Genomic DNA, 20,959 nt, shown 5'->3' with positions numbered 1-20,959 from the left:
CAAGGACAAAGGCTTTAGTGGGAAAATTATGTAACGGTACAGCTAAGAGACAAAATGCAGGCATTCCAAAAGATCACTAGGACTGGAGTTTTGAAACTGACATACAGAGAACTCTCCAGGAGTCAACAGCAAAACAATTTACCTTTAATTTTTTTGTACTTTTCTATATTTCATGCAATTCCAGAGAAACCATGTCTTGACAACATACTTGACAATAGTGTGATCATCTTAATTATTAAATGTGAACACCAAAGGCTTTATGCCCGATAGAATTAGACCTGCTTCCATGTGCTAGTGTGACTGTCAGCTGACTGTTGTAGGTGCTGAATAAAAGAGTTTTATAATTTTTTATTTTATTTCAGCAGGGCTGTCGTGGGCGCCCCCTAGAGTCCCGTGGAGGGACCACATTGTCAGCATGTGTTTGGCGTTCCTTATAATCGGCAGAAACTTTAGCTTGACGAACCATAAAATGATCTTGTGGAAGATGCCCAATTGATAAATACCAACAAGTTGATGAATGGTAGGTTTAATTTAGCAGGGAAAGTGTGAGCTGCTGCTAGCGTTGCTACCAAATGAAAATACATTTCTAACTAACATATCTAGTTAAGCAGCCAACTTTACTGCTGGTATTGTTTTCTTGTAATGCTTTCTTATTCACATTACATTCCATATTTGGATAAAACACAGTGAACGTATCAAATCGCAGTCTCCAAATACAGTGAATCCACACAATCCGTATAAAGTGCTTTTAAATAAGCCGTTTCTATAGTTAGTTAATTTGCCTATGGACTCCTTCAGCACGGCCCACCTTGTTGCTGCAAGTCCGAGACTGCGTTCACTTCGTTGCTAGCCAGCCAATCAGAACAGAGCTTCATTGATATTAATAAGCCTTAAAAACACAGTCACTAAAACAGCCTGTTCTTGGTAGAGCTCGAGAGGCGCTGGTAAATGGCCATGTAAAACTGGATAGAGATTGTGTTTTGTACTTAAAACCACACAAACAACTTATGGATATCAGGAACCAAAATAAAGCACCGGAAAGGTGTACAATGCGGGACCTTAAATATTGCTTTGGGGTAATGCCCAAAGACATGTGTCATGGGGTACGGACTGATTCGTGGTTTTTGTTTAACCCTAGCTTTTTAGTGGTGAAACGCACATCTAAAAAGACTGGACCTTCAGAAAAGGGTTTGGGACACAGAACTGTACAGGTTCCGGGGTCTGGGAACCATTTCATCACAGCAGTTGAAAGCAGGATCAGTCCAGTGACTGGTCATTATGGAAAACTCCCTCACAAGAGCATGACTTAACATTAAGTACTTGTGAAGAACAAATGACAGTAGCACATCCGATGTAATCCGAACAAACCTTTATTTGAAGATATTTTTCTATTGCAGCGCTTCGAGACAAAAGACTCAGAAAATAAAATCAACAGCTTTTATTTTGTCAGCTCCAAGCAATGATGGGTAAGAATAAAAAGAAACCAAAGTGAATCAGATTTTTTTTCTTTTTTAACACAATTTCTTAGTTCGCTTCCCAAGCGGATATTTCTGCATGTGTATGTGTGCATTCATCATCGTCTTCGTATAAACTCAATCATTTAAACAAAGTCAAAGTACAGTAAATAGAAAAAGAAATCGTAAACCAAGCCGACGTTTCCACAACAGTGGCCTGTATAAAAGACCTCCTGCACTCATCACACTCCACATTAAACAAAAAGTACACCTTAACATCTTGTTTCAATACAAGAATATACCCAATACAAGTCTTGCTGTTTTGGGTGCAAGTTTGGTTTGGCCAAACACGTCGAAATATTGTCCTACCCAGATACTTTAATTGCCAACAAAACATGGTTGCCTGAGAAAATGCACGATAGAGTTCCAAGCAGCTAAGCTCATATGTGGCCCACTCCTGGCCAGCCAGAACACATCTATAGCGGAAGTAGGTTATCTGCACGGAAGCCATTGTAGCTCTTCTTGGTCGTGCGTGACAAGAGGTGTATTCAAATAGTTCTGACCGAGACATTTGAAATTCGGCTTGCTCATGCTGTGGCTAAAGGAACCATATCACCTGCGGTACTTCATATCAGTCCAAAGAGGGCGCTACACTGCCACAAGTACAAGAGAAAAGTACACAAAGTCATTTCGCACTTTGAGCCCACGGGATGTTGCACGAAATGAAATAATTTACAGTAGAAACATAACCTTTACAAAATCAGACAAAGAACTTTGGTGTTGATTTTTGGAAGTGAAAAAGTAAAAGTAAATGCTATCAGAGGAAGATCAGATTCGATCAGTTAGGTAACAACGCACTTCCTGTTGCGAAATGAACACAGAACACACTAAAATGTGTAAATTCAACCCAGCAGATTAAGAACGTCGCAAACAAAAAGCAGAGGTTTGAAGCGCAACTTTCGCGCGGTCTGAAGTTCGTTCTTCTTTCTAAAAAGGAAGCATTCCATTCACCAGCCTATTTGGTGCTGACCCTTGCGCTAATGAAGAGGAAATGTGCTAAATCACAGGCACCATGCCCAACTACTGATTTAACAATGCTTTGCCAAATATGACTTTGGAGCAGAGAAAAGAATGATACATTGCCCTAAATGTTTTTGATCAATCAAATCCAAACTTGCCTGTCCACTACCCAAAACATTTTGCTTAAATAGATATTATTAAAATACTGCTGCTATAGATCATCTGTGAAAAGATTTATACAGAGCTGCTAAAATAATGATTTTATCGTTTTGTATTATTATACTGAATAGAAATGACAAAATACACATGACGCAAAAACAAATCAGTTGAAAAAGAAACTTTGTGCTGATTAGAATTAAAACATAAATCAACCCGTCTTCACATATGCGATAACAAATCTGAGGAATCTGGAAGTATTCTTTCAGTAAAGTTGTCGTCCATGTAGCACCAATGAACAAGGAATTTCATTACTATTTTGAAAACGACAGACAGGAAATCCACTATCCGTCATATTTTTTCGACCTGAACACTTATGTTAGAATGCCATTTAGAATTGAGCCTTAAGATGTGTATTTCACACCAAAATAATTGCTTTGGTTTTTCACAGTCCAATAAATAAACATGAAATATATCTAGTATTAAAGTAACATTAAATATTTTTGGTGGCATTAGAAAATGTCTGTCAAATTCCCCAGTATAATTCATTTTTGTTTTATGAATTTTTTTTAGGTGAACCTTAATGAAAAGCTGTTAACCTTTTTAGGTGTAACACAAATATGCGATTTGAATGTTCTTAAATGAACACTCGAATGCCAATGTAACAATTACTTCTGGTACATGAACATGGTTCTGGACACGGACTTAGAATTTTGGAAAAACAATCCAGAAAACCTTTTTCATTTTTCATAGGGTTCGAAAAAATTCCATCCAGTTCCGACAACAATATCACAACATACAGTAACAAATAAAAAGCAAGAGACACAAATGGTTATGAGACAGCCCTCTAGCTGAATCTAAAGTTTTACAAAGATTTCTGCCCTTGTGACATCGCGATCATCATCACAAGCACCGACTGCTGATTGGGTGCGCCTATATGCCAGAGTAGCCCCGCCCACAGAAGTAAATAAAAGCTTTTATGTTTTGCTTCTAGTCGTTCTTCGTACTCGCACACCCACGGACGGCACACACACACATAGGAAGGGGTTTACAACTCGTCCGTGCTCTCAGAGAGGGAGAGGCTCCTCTCCCGTGTGGTGACGAAGTTGAGCAAGTCGATGGCGGTCACCACTCCGAAAACCATCTGCTTCAGGGAAGGCGATCCGTCTGTCAGATCTGCGGGAGGGAGCAAGACTGAGAGAATAAAGTATGCAACAATAAAGTTGTGACCATGTAACAATAAAATAGGGGGCGAAATTAGCTCAGGAGGTTAGAGTGGTCGTCTGGCAGTCGGAAGGTTGCTGGTTTGAACCCCCGCCCTGGGTGTGTCGAAGCAAGGCAACTAACCCTGAATTGCTCCCGACGAGCTGATTTGTACCTTACATGGCAGCCTTTCACCATTGGTGTGTGATTGGGTGAATGAGAGGCATCAATTAAAAACCGCTCTGGATAAAAGTGCTACATAAATGCAGTCCATTCACCATTCATCACCTATTTTTATGCCATAGCTGTTTCAAAGTGGTTGCAAAAGCAAACCAGGGAATCAATAATTTAATTGTTTGTGAGGGACTGATGCATGATTGCACTGACCGCCCACCCCACCCCACCCCTGACTCCCTGTGTGCCTTGTAGTGGGTGCAGACCGCCATCAATGACTCTGTAGGCAACTCAACAAGCCAGCCAATGCCACCCACTGCCCAACCTGCAGCTGCCAGTCGAGAGGACCTTGAGATGCAAACAAAATCCCAGAAACAACAACATACAGGTGGACTTTGCCACTGCCACAGCACCATGGCAAACACAAACAGACCACAGAACAAACACCCAGGCGAAGATAAGCTCACCATGGCCGGATGCAGCAGTTTATGAACCAATCTCTTTTAGGCATTCATGGAGCCTCCCAAACTGAATTACATGACTAGGCCTATTATGTTATTTCACATTTTCCATGAGCAACAGCTTAGGGAATGTGTTTCTGGCTGGCTTCCTTCGTAAAAAAGGTTCTACAGTGGTCTGACATGATAGTCAACCAGCACTGGTGTATACTACTGCTGAGGAAAGGCAGAATAACAGCTAGTCTAAATAAAAGCCAGCATACACACCAATCCTGCCAGAACTGAGCTGTGGATCCCTGCTTGATGCCCATTGACTCTGGTGGGCTCAAATCATTATTGTGCTGTGACTATGTCTCACTACAAAATGGTGGAGAGCATTTTCAGTTACTTCCTCATACCATTGTTAAAGGCTGACTGATAGTGAGAGGAAGGAAAGACTGAAAGACCGAAAGAGTGCGCGGTTGACTGAAAAAGAGGAACAGCAGAACAGGACAGGGGAGATAATGAAACAAGAAGACAGAAAGAGAGAGAGGAGAGCTGCACTGACGCAAAACAGAATGATAGAGGGAGCACGCAGAAGAGTGAATAAGAGAAAAAGAGGGTGAGCAGAAGCACAGGAGAGGGAAAAAGAGAAAGAGAGAGGGGAAAGAGAGACTTACATTGAATCTGCTCGTGAACGACCAAGGCGAAGTGATCCGTCTCCAGGATGCGGGATATTTTTCCCAGGTTGTCAGTTAGGCGCACCTGTGTAGAAGGGGAGGGGAGGTTAGCATCCCTCACCTGGGAGTCCATTTTCAATCTGTGTCAAAAAAAAAAAAACGCCACAAAAATGGCGATGTTTTGGCAGCACCTTTTTCCATAGATGGGTGATACTCAAGATAATCAGCCACTGAGGGAGGAAGTCCTTGTGAGAAGCGATAAAACATGCCCTAATCTCGGAAAACACCCGAGCTACATTTTTTGTAAACAAGTGGTCCCACAATGCACCACTTTGGGCACAAGGCTGGACTGTACAGAACAGAGCAAAGGAATGTTTTCCCCATACTCAAAACCATGTCTTCCAAGGCCATATCACAGAGTGGCGCGTGTGTGTGTATGTGTGAGCAAATGAGTTTGTGTGTGCGTTTGTGTGTGCCTGTGCGTATGCATGCGTGCGTGCGTCAGGAAAGGGCCGAGGGATGGTCATGGGACTGACCTGTTTGAACTGCTTGTAGAGGACCTTACTTATGGGGTCACCAGGCCTCACCTTCCCGGCCAGCACGGAGGACAGCATGTTTCCAAGTGTGACCATTCCCAGAATCAGCCTGTATCCGAGGAGAAAACAACATACATTCTCATGCAGGGGTTTCCAAGGTACACTGCAAAAACCTGTCTTAGTAAGTGTTTTAGTCAGGGACAATGAGACATTTTCGCTCTCTCAAGTAGAAAATATTTTCTTATTTTAAGTTACAAGTCATAATTTTCTTACTCCATTCGCACATCTTGAAATTAGTCAAACTGTATGGGCAAATATTTTTGGTCTTTTTAGCAAAAAACATTCTAAGACTAAACATTAGACTTAAGTACTTGTTGAGACAAAACTTATTTTTTTGTTGTGTATTTTTTCTTGTGTAGGTGGCAGTCCCTCAGCAAAGTACCAAAATACCAAAAAAGATTAAGGACTGGAACTCAAATCCCAAACTAGGGTTAAGACCCATTTCTGGGGCATAAACATATAAATATGAACACAACTGTGTGAAGCTGCACATTACAAACTTGCTGAAGGAGGTCCGATTACCTAAGGTGGCCTGCCCTACCATGCCTAAGTATAGTCCCTGCTGCTGTAAAGGGAGCAGTTCTGACATGTAATAGCATACCTGAACAAATATGTTATAGTACACTTTAATAACAGGTGTACTGACTCATTAAGGAGGGGTTAGTCAGAAAGTCTGGGAACTACTGAGCTCTACTATTGAAGGCCCTTGCCAAATAGCGTCAATCTAATCACTCAAGGCCTTCCTATCCCCCCACACGAAATACCAAAAAACATCTCATACATGCCGAGGGGTTGGATTAACGCAAAAGAAAAACCACAGAACGGGACACCGACAGCGAAGACCCACCCAGATTCGTTGACGACAGGCGCCTGGTCGAAGGCTTTCTCCTTCAGGATGGTGATGGTGTTCTTGATGGAGACGGTGGGCAGGACGGTCAGGGGTGCGGAGAGGTTAAGGACCTGCAGGGTGCGGTGCCACCACCTGGACGGGAAACGGGACTGGGTCAGGGACTGGGTCAGGGTCAGGGTCAGGGACTGGGTCAGGGTCAGGGTCAGGGGCTGGGTCAGGGACTGGGTCAGGGACTGGGTCAGGGACTGGGTCAGGTGGGCGCATCCAGCTACCGGCTCCCGCACATCGAACCGGTTTGGGCACTACTCACGTTACATATGTTACGACACAACCTAATCCCGGAAACAACTCAGGTTTGGGTAGGAGTCTGTTGTAATACTCAAATACACCCTCAAGCCAAACACCATGCTCAATGCATACAGACTGGTTTTTTTCCCCAGTTAAAAACAAACAGTCAGTATCTCACAAATCAATAACATCATTAATAGACAACTACACGTTTCTACATGCTCTTTGTCTCAGCCGACTCTATAAACACACATGTGCACTCATTCACCGTCTATGCAACACACATACACACACGTACACACACATACACACAGAAAGTCTCACCAGGGCTTAGACACCATGAGGTCCTCCTCCCTCAAGAAGCCTTTCTGAAACATCCACTTGTCACTCAGGAACTTGGACCTGAAATGGGGAGACACACCACAGATCAGTTATTCTCATCAGCCATCAGCAGCCAGAGTGCACTCAAGAGACTATTTCTCTGAACTTTCACAGAGACCACTAGGGAGGCTAACTAGGGAGCTGTGCTATTCCATGAATACGGTTCCTCCTCCCAAACTGTGGGCCCAGACATTGGACATTGGCAAATTATCTACCCACCCACCCCTAAACCCAAGTAAGCCACCTTTTTCTACTTTCTCCATACCCAGGTAAAACATCACCTAAACCAGAGGTCACACCCCTAAACCCCGGTATTCCCATCCCAACAAATCCCAGGAATCGCACCCCTAAACCGCGGTAAAGCACCCCCGGGACCCGGGCCCTCACATGTAGTTGCGGATGGAGTCAGGCAGGATGACCACGCAGCGTTGTCCCTCCTTCAGTTCCTTAGCAACCCTGACGGCTGCGGACATGGCAGTGCCCGAGCTGCCACCTGGAACAGTGCGAGAAAAGCAAGGGCACAACGTCAGGGACACATCCGCCCTTAGGCTCTACACTCCCTGTGCGCATGCATCCCTCCAACCCTACCCGGATCTGAACTACCTGCCACCCATTACACAAAAAACACCTCTCACTCAACGAAGCAGAATTCATTGCTCAAACCCCTCTCTTTCCCATAAGCCCCTCCTCTTTAGTGCATGCCACCTATTGATTTGTATAGGCTTCCTCACACTTCAACCTCTCCTGGCACTCAAACACCACCCTCTTGCCCATAAGCCATTGTCTACATACACGTTCCACTCTTGACACCTTCCCCCCACAATACACGTCCCTTATACCCTTCAACCCAAACATTCCTACACCATTACACATGGCTAGCAACATGTCATTAATGAAGTGTTTTTGCTGTGGTAGTAGTCATTCAGGGGCTTGATGCACGGGTGCCAGATGTGAAGACGTACCGCAGAGAAGACCCTCGTCCCTGATCAGCATGCGCGACATGGCGAAAGAGTCCTCGTCGTTGGATTTGAACCAGCTGTCCACGACCTGAGAAACGCAAGCGCAAACATAAATACACACACGCTGCCCAGCTCCCCTTGAATTCATTACAGGGAGAAATGTGTTCAAATTGTCCTAGTGTTTTAGTTCCAACCCTGAGAGAGTCATCAGCAAAAATTATTTAGTCAGCATTTTCACGTTCCATGCACACCAAGGTGTAATAAAGGTATCCTTTGGTACTTCCTGTGTGAATAAGCCAGCATATGAAGTGTGTGTGTGTGTGTGACTTACAGATCTGTCCAGCACGGTGGGGATGAAGTCGTACCCGATTCCCTCCACCTCATACTGGGTTTTATCGGTCTTGTTCAGTTCCTCGGGCTCTGCCAGAATTGATCCCTCGGGGTCCACTCCGACAATCTGGGAAGGGAGCAATGACAAAACAAATCTCAACACAGATGGCTTTACAGAACACACACACGGTCAGCCACGGATCCTAAGCAAGAGTAAACATCTGCTGCTCTGTCTGGACAAGTACACAAAAGTTTTTAATCAGTTTGGCTGAGTTTTAGTGATCGTTAAACTTTGTTTCAGAGTTAGAAGTACTAACTGATGCTTTTGACTGTTAGCCAGAGTTAGGGAAAAGAGTTGAAAGAATCCAAGTCTTAATCATGCGCTGCTCTGTTTACTGGAAAGCCCTATTCTAAATCAGGTATTTGTAAAGAAATTTTCCAGCCATTTTCAGTTTTTGTCCAAATCATGCCTATGTGGTACTGGGAGACAATCCGATTGCAAATGGTGCAAGATATATTGAATATGAGTAGCAAGGCCTCATTTGCACAATTAGGGAACTAGGCTTGTAGCCCAAAGGTTGTGCGTTTGATTTGAAATTGGGCCACTGCTGTTTTACCCATGAGCAAGGTCATCTGAATTGCATCAGGAACTATCCAGTGGTAAGTGAGCTGTATGTAAATGAATGCAAGCATGTCGCTCTGGATAGGAGCGTCTGCCAAACACCAAAAAAGTAAAATGCAAAACAGCAAGATTTTGCATCACCGTGGTGTCACATTATTATATTATGTCAATTGCACACCTTTATATTTGGGCATCTCTCTTTCAGTTTGCGGGCAATGCCAGTGATGGTTCCTCCTGTTCCAGCTCCAGCCACCAGCATGTCCACCTTACCTGGGAGGGGGAGGAAAAAGAAGGGCATTCATTTCGGAAAAGAGGTAGCACGATGAAATATCATCGAGCACTATTGTCATGAACAGTTAGCATAGTGAACCATTCTGACACAGTTAGCATAGTCAACCATGTACTGTCACTGCTGTATCTCCAAAAAAATATTCATTGTTGAATTATCTACATGAGAACTTTTAGCGTGCTGAGGTGACAAAACTGATGTATTTTTAGTTATTCTGTTTTTTAGGTCAAATGAAACTCAGTTGTTCCCGTTCAGTTTCACAACTCTTGACAAATACAGCGTAAACTTGACTCTGCAAATTGCTTATCTTAGCCTGACCGGCAGATCTGAGAGCTGCGTGTTTGGGAAATGGACGTCACTTCCTCTCCGGCCACCCACAGTTACTGTACTGAACTGCAGCTTACTATCACCTGCAGGGGTCTCGTATCATCATCGTGTCATGAAGTAATCCCCCAGCTTCACTCACAGTGTTTGTACACACTGAAATGTTATAAATAGCTTTACATTACTATTTATGGAATCCTTAAATTAGCTGAAAAACACACGCCTGCTTAGATGGCAGGAACCGTACTCTTGCAGAGAGGAGAGACCTACAGCAAGCACTGGTACTCATACACACGTTCACACAAACGCAAGGAGGAGGAAGACTTTCCGCACCATCGCACTGCTCCAGGATTTCCTCGGCTGTGGTGTCGTAGTGGGCCAGGGGGTTGCTGGGATTGCGGTACTGGTCCAGGATGTGTGAGTTGGGGATCTCGTTTTTCAGCCTCCAGGCCACGCCCACGTGGGACTCCGGGGAGTCAAAGCGAGCACTGGTGGGCGTCCGGACAATCTCGGCTCCCAGAGCGCGCAGGACGTCAACCTGAAACACAGCAAAAAATAACCATGTTTACCAAATATAGGGCTTCCAAGAAGACAAAGTGCTCTCACAAGGTTCAGGTCATAACATTGCCACTACATGGCCCCAACACTGTGGGGACATTTTCTGTTTGCTGGCATCATGCCATTTCTCTGCAGAACTCAGTCTATATTGGAAGCGGTTGTTTGGCAGTTGGAGGGTTGCCGGTTTGACACCCCGCTCTGGATGTGTCATAGTGTCTCTGAGTAAAACGACTGTGTGAGTGTGTGTGTGTGTATGTGTGTGTGTGTGTGTGAATGGGAGAATGACAATTATTAATCGTAAAGAACTTTCGATAAAAGCACTACATAAATGCACTCCATTTACCGTACAACAAGCACAAACTGCCCACAGAGCAAAATACTTCAAAAGGTTCTAACACTCAAAATGGCAGCTGTGTCAGAACTGATCACTGACATAATTACCCAGACTGACCCCTAACCCCCTATGATCTTTGCAGACTGAACTCACACAGTCTGAGCGTGAGACAGTGACTGAACACACTTTCCCATTTCAGATTTCAGTACATACAACAGTGACCTCTGACCTTACAATTGGCCAGCAGGGAGCAAGGGAGGGGGCAAACTCAGCAAATGTGTCTGCCAAACCACCGCATACCCGGCTCGCACCACACCCCCCACCAACACCTCCTTACCTTCTCCATACTCATCTTCTCTGGCATGACGATAATGCAGCGATACCCTTTCACCGCTGCTGCCAGGGCCAGTCCGATTCCTGAGGGGGGGTGACAAAAACAAACCCTTTAAAAGTCAGGTGCGCCGAAGCAGGGTCCAGACTTGGCCTGGTGCTCGGCACTTGGGTTACACGGCCTGTAGGGATGCCAGGTCACTGTAAACACGCCCTGGGCCTGAGCCCGGAGTCTCTCCCTTGGCTGTACACACACAGTACCACGTGACGCACATTCAGATAAACATGAGTCTCTGCCAGGTGGGCATGTCTGGGGAGGAGACCAAATGCAGAAATGGAACAGCAGGGAGTAAACTGGTCTGGCCGGTAGGCGATGTGCTTACGGATAAGGGCGGGGTGGGTTCACAAGCAACATTATGGCAAAACAAAATTTTATTACATTACTGCACGTTGTGGTTTGGGTGCAGGCACGCACATGTGTGGGCGTGTGCACACACATGCTCAGACTCATGAGCGTAAACACACATGCGGACATACTCGTGCACACACACACACACACACACACACACACACAGTCGCACACTGTGGCAGGCACAGACGGACACATGCACACACATGTGGTCACACCCACACACACACACACACAGTCGCACACTGTGGCAGGCACAGACAGACACATGCACACACATGTGGTCACACACACACACACACACACACACAGACAGACAGACACATGCACACACATGTGGTCTCACACACACACACACACACACACACACACACACACACACACACACACACACCAGTGTTCCCAGATGTGGGCTCAATGATGGTGTCCCCGGGTTTGAGGGTGCCGTCTCTCTCTGCATCCTCCACCATGCGCAGGCTAATCCTGTCCTTCACACTGCCCCCGGCGTTAAAGAACTCGCACTTTGCCACTGCAGAGGGAGGTAGAGAGACAACACAATGACGCTCACACAGGTCTTTAAAGCAGGAAAATACCACTTGTATATCCTACTTTTTCCACTTTTAACCCCTGAAGCAGGACAGGAGAGGACAACAGTGTTGAAGAATAAAGGTTAACCGTGGTGAGAGGGGATAAGAGATTGAAAGATTGAGCGGTTGAGAGATAGAGAGATTGAGAGAGTGAGGGAGAGATAAAATAAGCATTGGCTTCAATTCCAATGGAATTCAAATCCCACAGGTTTAGGCAACAAAAGAGCAGCCCAGTTGGTGGGAATTTCTAGAAGTCTGCAGAGGGACCGGTGTTCAACCCCTTTAATCCAGAGGAATTAACGAGAGACTGAGCACTAAACAGATTAAAATGTTTTTAAACCACTCATTAAAAAGGTGCAGCACCCCGTGCAAAATTGTACCTCTCTCACTGGGAAGTGAAATACTGGTCACTTGCCTAGTCCTGCCCAATTAACTGACCCCAGCATCAGCAGATGTAGGTTTAAATAATTTATATATTACATAAATATATTTATGCAACAGCCTAATGCGCAGTGGAGGCAGAATAACGCAACAACTGCCAGACTTGTTAGTTAGTTAGCTAGCAAGCTATCTTGTGGAAACAAGAGTTTATGCCTTTGTATGTTTATTTGTATCACGTGGTGGAGTCAGTATGTGCACTTCACCACAAAGTGATACTTGAAATAGAACTAAACAAGCATTAGAACTCAGCAGTGGTATATAGGTATTTTATCACTGCTAAGAACCAATCAGATTGCAAGATTTGTTCTACTCATTTTATAAAAACAGACATAAAGTTACATATGAACACAGTGAAGTCTAACCATAAGCTGATTCAACATGTTCATCCACACTGCACTTCGACTCGAACACACTCCTACTGCCCAAGCCAGGAACTGAACAGAACTAGGTTATAGAATGGGATATCATCCCACTCTGTGTGCAGTCTATGACTGGTCATAGGCAGCCATGTATGCCTAAGCCCAGTGAGACGCACAGGTGAGTGACTGGGACATCCACAGAGGCTGAACTATTCAGGAGAGATTAGGCCATCCATCAAGGAACACCCAGCTGCTAGACTGGTACGAGTGCCGTTGTACAATTCAACACACAGCTCTTGTTTTTCCTATTAAATCTGATCCCACGGTGCTACAGAACCCGTGACCATTGAGCTGCTTGGTCCCCCACTCTCTACTGGCTATCCAAGGTATTACAGGGAATTAAGTCTCCTAACACACAATGAAAGCCTTTCATGCAACAACTAAATGTTCTCTTGCATAAGACATCATTCCACATATCAAAGAATACTGCCCCCCGCCCCCCACCTATACTTAAGGTAAGTAACTAGCACATGCTACAAAGGGGCTGACCAGCCCAACAGAGTTTACTCAAGTCTTTTTATCCAGGCCTGATATGCTACACAACTTGAAATTGAAATTAGCGACAAAGAGAGAAAGGAGAAAAATGTGGGGGACAGAGAAAGACAGAGAAAGACAGAGAGGGACAAATGTGAGAGGGTATCCAAAATTACATGTCTGATGTAAAGCATAGCTTAGTTGACATTTCAAGGATTTACATTTATGACATTCATAGGAATGATTATTTGATACCAATAACGAGGCCACTCACAAAGCTCGCACTTTAGATCAAAGGCCTTGGGAATCTTGTTCATGCGCACCAGTGGGGTGTCCCCTATCTTCCTCAGAATGTTGGGGAGAATATTGGGAGGCTTAGTCCTGTAGGGAGAATACAAACAGTATATACATTCAGAACATAATAGTTTTTATAATGTAATAATGTAGACCATTTTAGAGTGGCTACAGGAAAAAATAACAACAATGGCCAATGGTTACAAAGTTTCAGCACCTTGGTCAACATCTTCCAATGAAAGAATAATTACACCTTAAAAATACAGTAAATAATTGGGAGTTAATATTTATACTTTCATATCCAGTCGCATTTCAGCCTTCCCACCACTGAAGACTTAATGGAAGTTCAATGGAAGAAACCTGGGTCGAGTCGGTTTTCTTGCAAATAATGTATTGCATAACCATCACAGTGATAAAGCAAATGGCTATGGCTGTTATCTGCATTGGTTTTGTCTATGCCACTGAAAACCTCATTTAGCAATGAAACTGGACTGAAACAGAAAAAACACAAAGTCCAGGCACAACCAGAGACGAGAGATTTCAAAGATAGAGACTGTTCATGACACGTACGGCATTCAACAATGGCTACCGTTACTTTCAAACCAAAATGGGTCAGAGCTATAAAAGTTACCGAAGTGCAGGTTTAGACTGTCATTTTGTGCGCTTTTATATTGTGACTGTTCTGCACTTGAGCTGAATGTGGCAAGTCTATGATGCAACCCACACTGGAAAAGTAGATTATACACTTTATTACGTAGACCTGTACACCAGCTTGTTAATGCATATACCTGCAAGTAGATGGGCTACAGCAGCAGAAAACCTAAGTCTAAAAAAAGAAGTCTAATAAATACCTAATAAAGTGCTCACAGTGTATGTTAAGAGTCAGAAGCAGAGAGAGAACATAAGAACCAATAATGAAGAGAGCAGGTCATTCAGCCCATCGAGGCTCACCATTTACTTAAAAACTGGAGAATATCCAGCACTGCATCAATTCTGGGCCTGAACACCCTCGCTATATCTACCTCTAGTGGAGGACGACGAAAGCAGGAAACCAGAGGGTTGAATGGGGTTGGGGGTGGGAGGTGAGAGGTAAGCGGAGGACACCCTCACCTTTCGGGATGGCTGTGCGGAGAGTCTGCATTGGACCCGCCCAGCGTCCATTTGCACTTGCTGGGCAGGTCGGGACGGATCCACTTCCGGTCGCCAGGGGCCTCTTCCCCGTTGAGCTGTAGAGGCGCGGGACAGGCCTTGCTGTGCTCCTCCCCGTTCATCTGCAGGGGGCTGGGTCGAATCTTTCCACCATCGTCCCCGTTGATGACCATCTGGCCGGTGTGGAGCTTGGTGGCGTGTGGGCAGGCCAAGGCCAGGCTACTGTTCTCTGTGCTGGGTACTGAAGGCATGGCTCACCTGGGAGTGGAGGCAAGGATTAGGAGGGCAAAGGTAAGGTTAGGTCTCCAAGTACCCCTAGCCAGTCCAGGTATTTTACATTACATTACATTGCATTGCATTGCATTGCATTATAGGTATTTGGCAGACACTCTTACCCAGAGAGATATACAAAGTACATAACAAGTGCGCTGAAAGACCCTAGAGGGAAGTTCAGTTTCCAGCGCTTTCATCGGTTCCATCTCAAGCACACCCGATACAACCAATCAAGGGCTAGATCAGTTGTATCAGGGGCATATTCAATCTGAAAACGTTTTGCTACAGTTTTGGTGTTGAACGATATATTTTCTCCCAACAGAGTGCAACTTTCTGCAACAGGCTTTGTGGTATGTTTGTTCCCGTTTGGTGGGTGTGTCGGGGGGGTGGCCAGAATCAATAATGACTTAGGCCTATGCTTTAAAGGCTGGAGAACAGTCAGCTCCCCCATGGTTTGCAACAGGATGTTCAGCGCGCCACCGATTCTGTTTAAATACAAATTTTGCTACATTTTCTTGGGGCTGAATGTGGCCCAGGTGTCCTTGAGGTGCAACACGAAACACCTGGACCAGCTCGGGGTATGCAAGAGAGGTTTGGGAACCACTGGGTTACAGGATAAAAAGCCGTTGATTCTAAAGGCACTCGTACAATTCTCAGCTTCAAAAAGTTCAACAATTAACGCTCTCACTCCCTGGTGTTGAAGCCGAAATGCACCCATGACGCATCATTCATATTTATGAAGGGCCGTTGCCGATGGCTATACTATGACAATGGACACAATGCATAAATATTCATAAGAATTAGAGGACAGGAGTTAACCACTCAAGTAAAGAAAAGATGAAACACAGTGTGCACTTCCTAAACAGCCGTCCAAATGTCCTTCAAGGTGAAATGCAAAATACTGCAAATGGAAATGGAAAATAATGAAAAGCAGCACTCCTACAGATGCATTACTGACACAAATACCTGCTGGCCTAATGAGATCTGGTAGCAATGCAGTGAAAATAAAAGAAAGAAAACTGTTCTCAGAAAGTGGAATGCCATCTCAAAGCAATCAAAGTAAACCTCTTGAATAATGTGGCAGCATAACGAAGAGCTGCCAAAGGAACAGAATGTCAGAAAAACATCCTGAAAACATTTTATGAGCCAGGCCAGATGACAAAAGGAGAGTGAACAGAAGGCGGAGTATCAGTCTTTTGTTTCTCTCTCACACACAGAAGTACACATACTTGCATAAAGAGGCAAAAGTTTAATAACAGAGGCCAATGTAAGGACTTACATACATGTACAAGGATACACACTGGTGAAAATAGTTTCTGAACTCCCATGCAAATGTAGGCCAGAACGGACATGCCAATAAATAAATATTTGCATTTACAATAGAGCACACGGTTTCCATTTTATGATCGCTCTAGTCCGGACCGAAAGTCTTTCACGTGAGCCGTGTTTCACTACAGGCGTGAATGCCGCAACGCTTAAACTTTTTTCCTAACCTACAGATGTTGTACATAAGAAAAGAAACAAGAAAGCAAAATTAATGATCCGTGTGATCTTGTGTCTTAAGAAAGTAATAGTGAGATATAATGCATTGTAAAGAGCATTGCACAAATTCCATTCCAAGTAATTTCAATGGAAACAATGCTTAGGAAAACAGGTGCCCCTGCACACCTGGAGCTAACCTTGGCACCTGGGAGAGATTGGATGGGAAAGGCCACACCTGTCATGTGTGACTACATGTGCAACTGCTGGTGTAGAGCTTCGAGGACCTCACTGCTGTTATGTGAACACCATATTTAAGATGACGGTCATTTGTCCAGTTACTTCTGGTCCCCTAAAACGGGGGAACTGTGTATAAAACAGCTGAAATTCCTACATGGTTCACATAATGTGGATACAGACACCCTCAGATTAAAGCGGGCCACCGGCCCTTTAATTCTCATAGTTTCATTAAAATCCAGTGTGCTAGAGTACAGAGCCAAAACAACAAAAATGTATCGACTACACTAGACTGCACCACTTTTGGCCACAATCTCTTTGGATGGCTGTTACTAGTTCATCTCACTACTCTATATGAGCCTGGCATTGTCAAATTCATGCATATCTCTGGGACATAAGCATTGTTCCTATTCCACCTACAGTAACATGCTGTTTCAGACAAAAATGCTTGTTTAATGCCAGACGATTTGGCCGGCCAGTTGAACCCTGGAAGAGTTGACTGGCTGGGGTGTTTGGAGTGGGTGATGTAACTCAATTCGGCACCCTTCTTGGAGGGGGGTCCTACATACCTCCAACCCCCAGTGTCAAGTATCGGGTGTACCCAGCTGCACAGAAATGTCTGTGCTGACCTGCACTCACACACATACATAAGGTTGCAGCAAAAGTTCTGGAATATCCGCCAGACAAAGTGGGCACCATTTTGCGATTGATGCGTTTGATGCAGCATCATTTCAGAAGTCTATCAGGCAATAGGAGACTATAAGGGGTTAACAAAGGGCAGGAGATCACCAGTCTCTTAGCACTCTGTATTCCAAGGGGCAGAAAAATACACATATGGGCTCTATTCCAATCTCAGGGGATGGCACACAGTGTTATAGACACAGTGTGGACAATACAATGAGAAACAAAAACATGTTTGTCTCACAGTGAACTTCTGCATGTAAAAACTGATCAGGTGCCAAAAGTCTGAGAATAAGCTACAGGCAATTCCTTCCAAAAAACCCCAAAACACACGCACACACCTCAGTAGTCTGTCAAGCCTTTTGCATGTCCTCTGTGGCTAGATACAAACTTTTTGATATGTTCACAATCAAAGGCGCTGGCATTCACTTATGTTCATACAAAACAAATTAATCTATGCTGAAAGTGCAAAGCATGTCATGGTCTACTTGACCTGATGTATCCCTGCAGAAGATTAGGTGATATGCTCATAACTCAACTCCCTCCAAAAAATCTGCATAGCATCTGACCCCTGAACTTCTCCAAACACTTCAAAAGTGGTTGGACGCATCTTGTTTTCTACATGTTGGCCAAAGCCCTCAGGCCAGTTTGACAGCAGGTTTCTCTTGTGAATGCACGCATTGGTAGCAGGCAATAAAACTCTTAAAAATGCTTCACTGTTGTGAGCATTCCGGCTCAGACTGTAGCCCTCCAAGAGTGGCGTCTGAGAACCCTGCTTTACAACAATTCATGTTAGCTTGATACAACAGTTAATCCATGAAACCCTCCCTATCCCTAACCAGTTTCTCCAATTCTGGCAGTTCCATGGCTGTAGCCACCACAACTCCAGAGAGCTGCACTTTAAGAAGTCACAGTCAGTTCATGCCAGCAACATGATCCTGGAGATTCCAACCACTCCCAGCACCTAAAGAATTGTGTGTGTGTGTGTGTGTGTGTGTGTGTGTGTGTGTGTGTGTGTGTGTGTGTGTGTGTGTGTGTGTGTGTGAGCGAGAGAGAGAGAATTCAAGTGGATCTGTGCAATGATCCAATTTGTCAACAAGAGATGGTCCAGCATCCAGCCATCATATCCAGTTTTTTTCCCACTTGTTTGCCCCTGACATAAAGATTCATCCTGTTGTTCAGCAGGATAGACGTGTCAGTAAAGTTAGTTTCTAACAATACCCAACGTTCTAAAGTTCTGTGATGTGTGGGTTCACAGCATGAACTTCGAAAAAAATCTAACAAAATGAGACGGTAACTTTCGTCACAAGTAGCCTATTTAATAAATGGCTTATTCATTCTTAACATCCGGGATTCGTCGTGTTTAAATATGTGACGTGATATGACGGGGGTGAACAAAGAGTATCTAAGTAGCTTTGACTACTTAGAAACTTCCAAACAGAAATACAGCTAGGAACCATATTGTTTCCTAGTTAGGCACAAAGTTAAATAAATATAGGCACATAAATAGAACATCAATGAATATGTTCGAACGGCTACGTTGAAACAATGCATCCTTCAGGCTACATTACGGTTACCGAGGATACATAAATATGGTATCCCTGTTTTTTTTTTTTTGTTTTTTTGTGGGAAACTTCAGTGGCGTAACCGATTGTGTAAATTGACAGTAGCAAACTGCAGCAGTCATGCGTTTCGTTTGACCTGAAACACCTGGTAGCCATTTATATATATATATATATATATATATATATATATATATATATATATATATATATATATATATATATATATATATACACACACACACACACACACACACACACACACACACACACACACACATATATATATATATATATATATATATATATATATATATATATATATATATAATTCATGTTAGTATTCATCATGTAGAAAGGACAACATCATATTTTATATGTTGTCAATCTTGGCTGACTTTACCTCATGGCGTACAGTAGGTAGCTACGGCTGATGTAATGTGCATGGCCAGTTAAGTGAGACTAATTAGAGTCTAACGTTACATCTCATTCTAAAACATTAATTGTTCATTATTAATCGCAAAATCTTCACCACAGCGTTGTCCAATTTGTCTTAACTAACTGTATCAATTATATAACTTATCTAGCTATGACCTGTTCGTTTAAACCAGGACCCCTGATATGATGCAATCCTGCTCCGTAGCTGCATATCAAGCTAAGGCAACTAGCTCTCCTAATTGAAGAATACAGAATGAGGTAGGCGCTAATGCTGATTATAAGCCAGTGATGACCGAACAGATAGGCAACGAGAAATAAATGCCACAGACTCATCAAGCAATTAATTGTATGACAATTGCATTACATGTGGCACAATTCAACGAGTCATTTAAAAAAACCAACAAATAGCTCGCCAACTAGCTGACGTTAGCTGCATGATGAAATAGCCGCATGTCTGATCTTCACTGGTGGGGATGCTGTGACGTACAAACTATTTCATCATGCTTAGTATCTCATGGCTAGCTTTCAATGAATCGCCTACAATAATGAAACAAGATACATTCTTTAATTAATCCATTTCGGGTTTCTGATGAGCGATTTGTAAAAAAACAAACTAAAAAAACGCCTTATTTTACCAACCTCTGGTTTGATGGTAACACCGGTAGAAAAGCCGAACAAGTCAGATACCTTCTGAGGCTGTGGCTAGCTTCTGGTCTCCCTCGGTAAAGTGTTTTGCTAGCTTACGTCCTGGTGTCCTTTGTGTATCTATAAAGTATCGGATTTCACTTACCTGTTGGTCAGATATTGCTGGAAATCTTCCGGCACTAATGTACCTCCGCGTTTCGGATGAACGTGCTTAAAACACACTGAAGCACCCTTCGAAAGCATGTAAAAGGACAGGCGTTGACCAATCGCCGTGGAGTATGCCATGTTTGGTGTGAGCGCTAATAGGCTACTGCGGGGGCGTTTGTTCAGCTCCGCTGTCCAATAAGAGAACGGGATTCGAACAAGCCTTCATTTTTCTAGAACAGTGGTAATAAAATCGAAGTTTGTGTTGTAGAACACTCAATGGTTATGGTACGGAGCTCATAAAACGTCAAAAGGTAGAGGCTGTGGAGCTTATAATAAAACGCCAAAAGGTTGAGAAAGGAGTGTTAAGAGCAGAATAAACTCTGTTCGCACTTAAATCGCTGTCTATACGAGCTCAAAACTCCGTCATCGCAGAAGGACTTTATAAAACGCCAAATGGCTGAGGGGAGCTCCTCTCAGAGGAGACACACAGAGTAGCATAGATTCTGCTCTTAAATCTGCGCTCCTTTCGTTCTTTTTAGTTTTACAAGCTCCATACGATAGGGTCCGTTGTGACACTTTTTGTATTTTACCCGATTGCTAAGAGACCGCTTGTATAACAGTGACATTATGTTGCAGGGAATATCTTCTTTTTTTTATTTTTTTTATTATAACAAATTGTCAACAAACATACAAATACAGTTCTCATCATATATAGATAAATCAACATGAAAACAAAATG

The 20,959-nt window shown here is 43.7% G+C and overlaps 1 protein-coding gene across 2 annotated transcripts; it reads right to left on the bottom strand.

Annotated features, from left to right (window-relative positions):
- Positions 1–1,352: 1,352 nt before the first annotated feature.
- LOC133124041 (cystathionine beta-synthase-like) lies at positions 1,353–20,337 on the bottom strand. 2 transcript variants are annotated; one of them, XM_061234876.1, is made up of 15 exons: positions 20,219–20,337; positions 14,720–15,016; positions 13,590–13,696; positions 11,789–11,923; positions 10,993–11,072; positions 10,097–10,301; positions 9,329–9,420; positions 8,530–8,655; positions 8,202–8,286; positions 7,627–7,732; positions 7,183–7,260; positions 6,568–6,702; positions 5,661–5,769; positions 5,125–5,209; positions 1,353–3,806 (listed from the first exon to the last, which is right to left on the bottom strand). In XM_061234876.1, exons 2-15 carry the CDS (start codon positions 15,007–15,009, stop codon positions 3,679–3,681), a joined length of 1,761 nt encoding a protein of 586 aa, XP_061090860.1. In that variant the 5' UTR covers positions 15,010–15,016; positions 20,219–20,337; the 3' UTR covers positions 1,353–3,678. The 2 variants fall into 2 exon arrangements, with proteins under 2 accessions (XP_061090860.1, XP_061090859.1); XM_061234875.1 differs by lacking the exon at positions 20,219–20,337 and adding an exon at positions 20,068–20,204.
- Positions 20,338–20,959: the final 622 nt, after the last annotated feature.

This window comes from Conger conger, chromosome 3, assembly GCF_963514075.1.
Source record: "Conger conger chromosome 3, fConCon1.1, whole genome shotgun sequence".
NCBI classification, from domain to species: domain Eukaryota; kingdom Metazoa; phylum Chordata; class Actinopteri; order Anguilliformes; family Congridae; genus Conger; species Conger conger.
The sequence above is the reverse complement of the archived record's forward strand: the minus strand, read 5'-3'. Positions and strand labels throughout refer to the sequence as shown.

Excerpts from the sequence above, each read along its gene's own strand:
- LOC133124041 (XM_061234876.1), bottom strand. The coding sequence starts at position 15,009 with ATGCCTTCAGTACCCAGCACAGAGAACAGTAGCCTGGCCTTGGCCTGC. Across the intron at positions 8,656-9,328 it reads AGAGATGCCCAAATATAAAG|ATTGTCGGAGTGGACCCCGA; the intron begins GTGTGCAATTGA and ends CTCCCTTCCCAG. Across the intron at positions 7,733-8,201 it reads GGACGAGGGTCTTCTCTGCG|GTGGCAGCTCGGGCACTGCC; the intron begins GTACGTCTTCAC and ends GCACTGTTCCAG.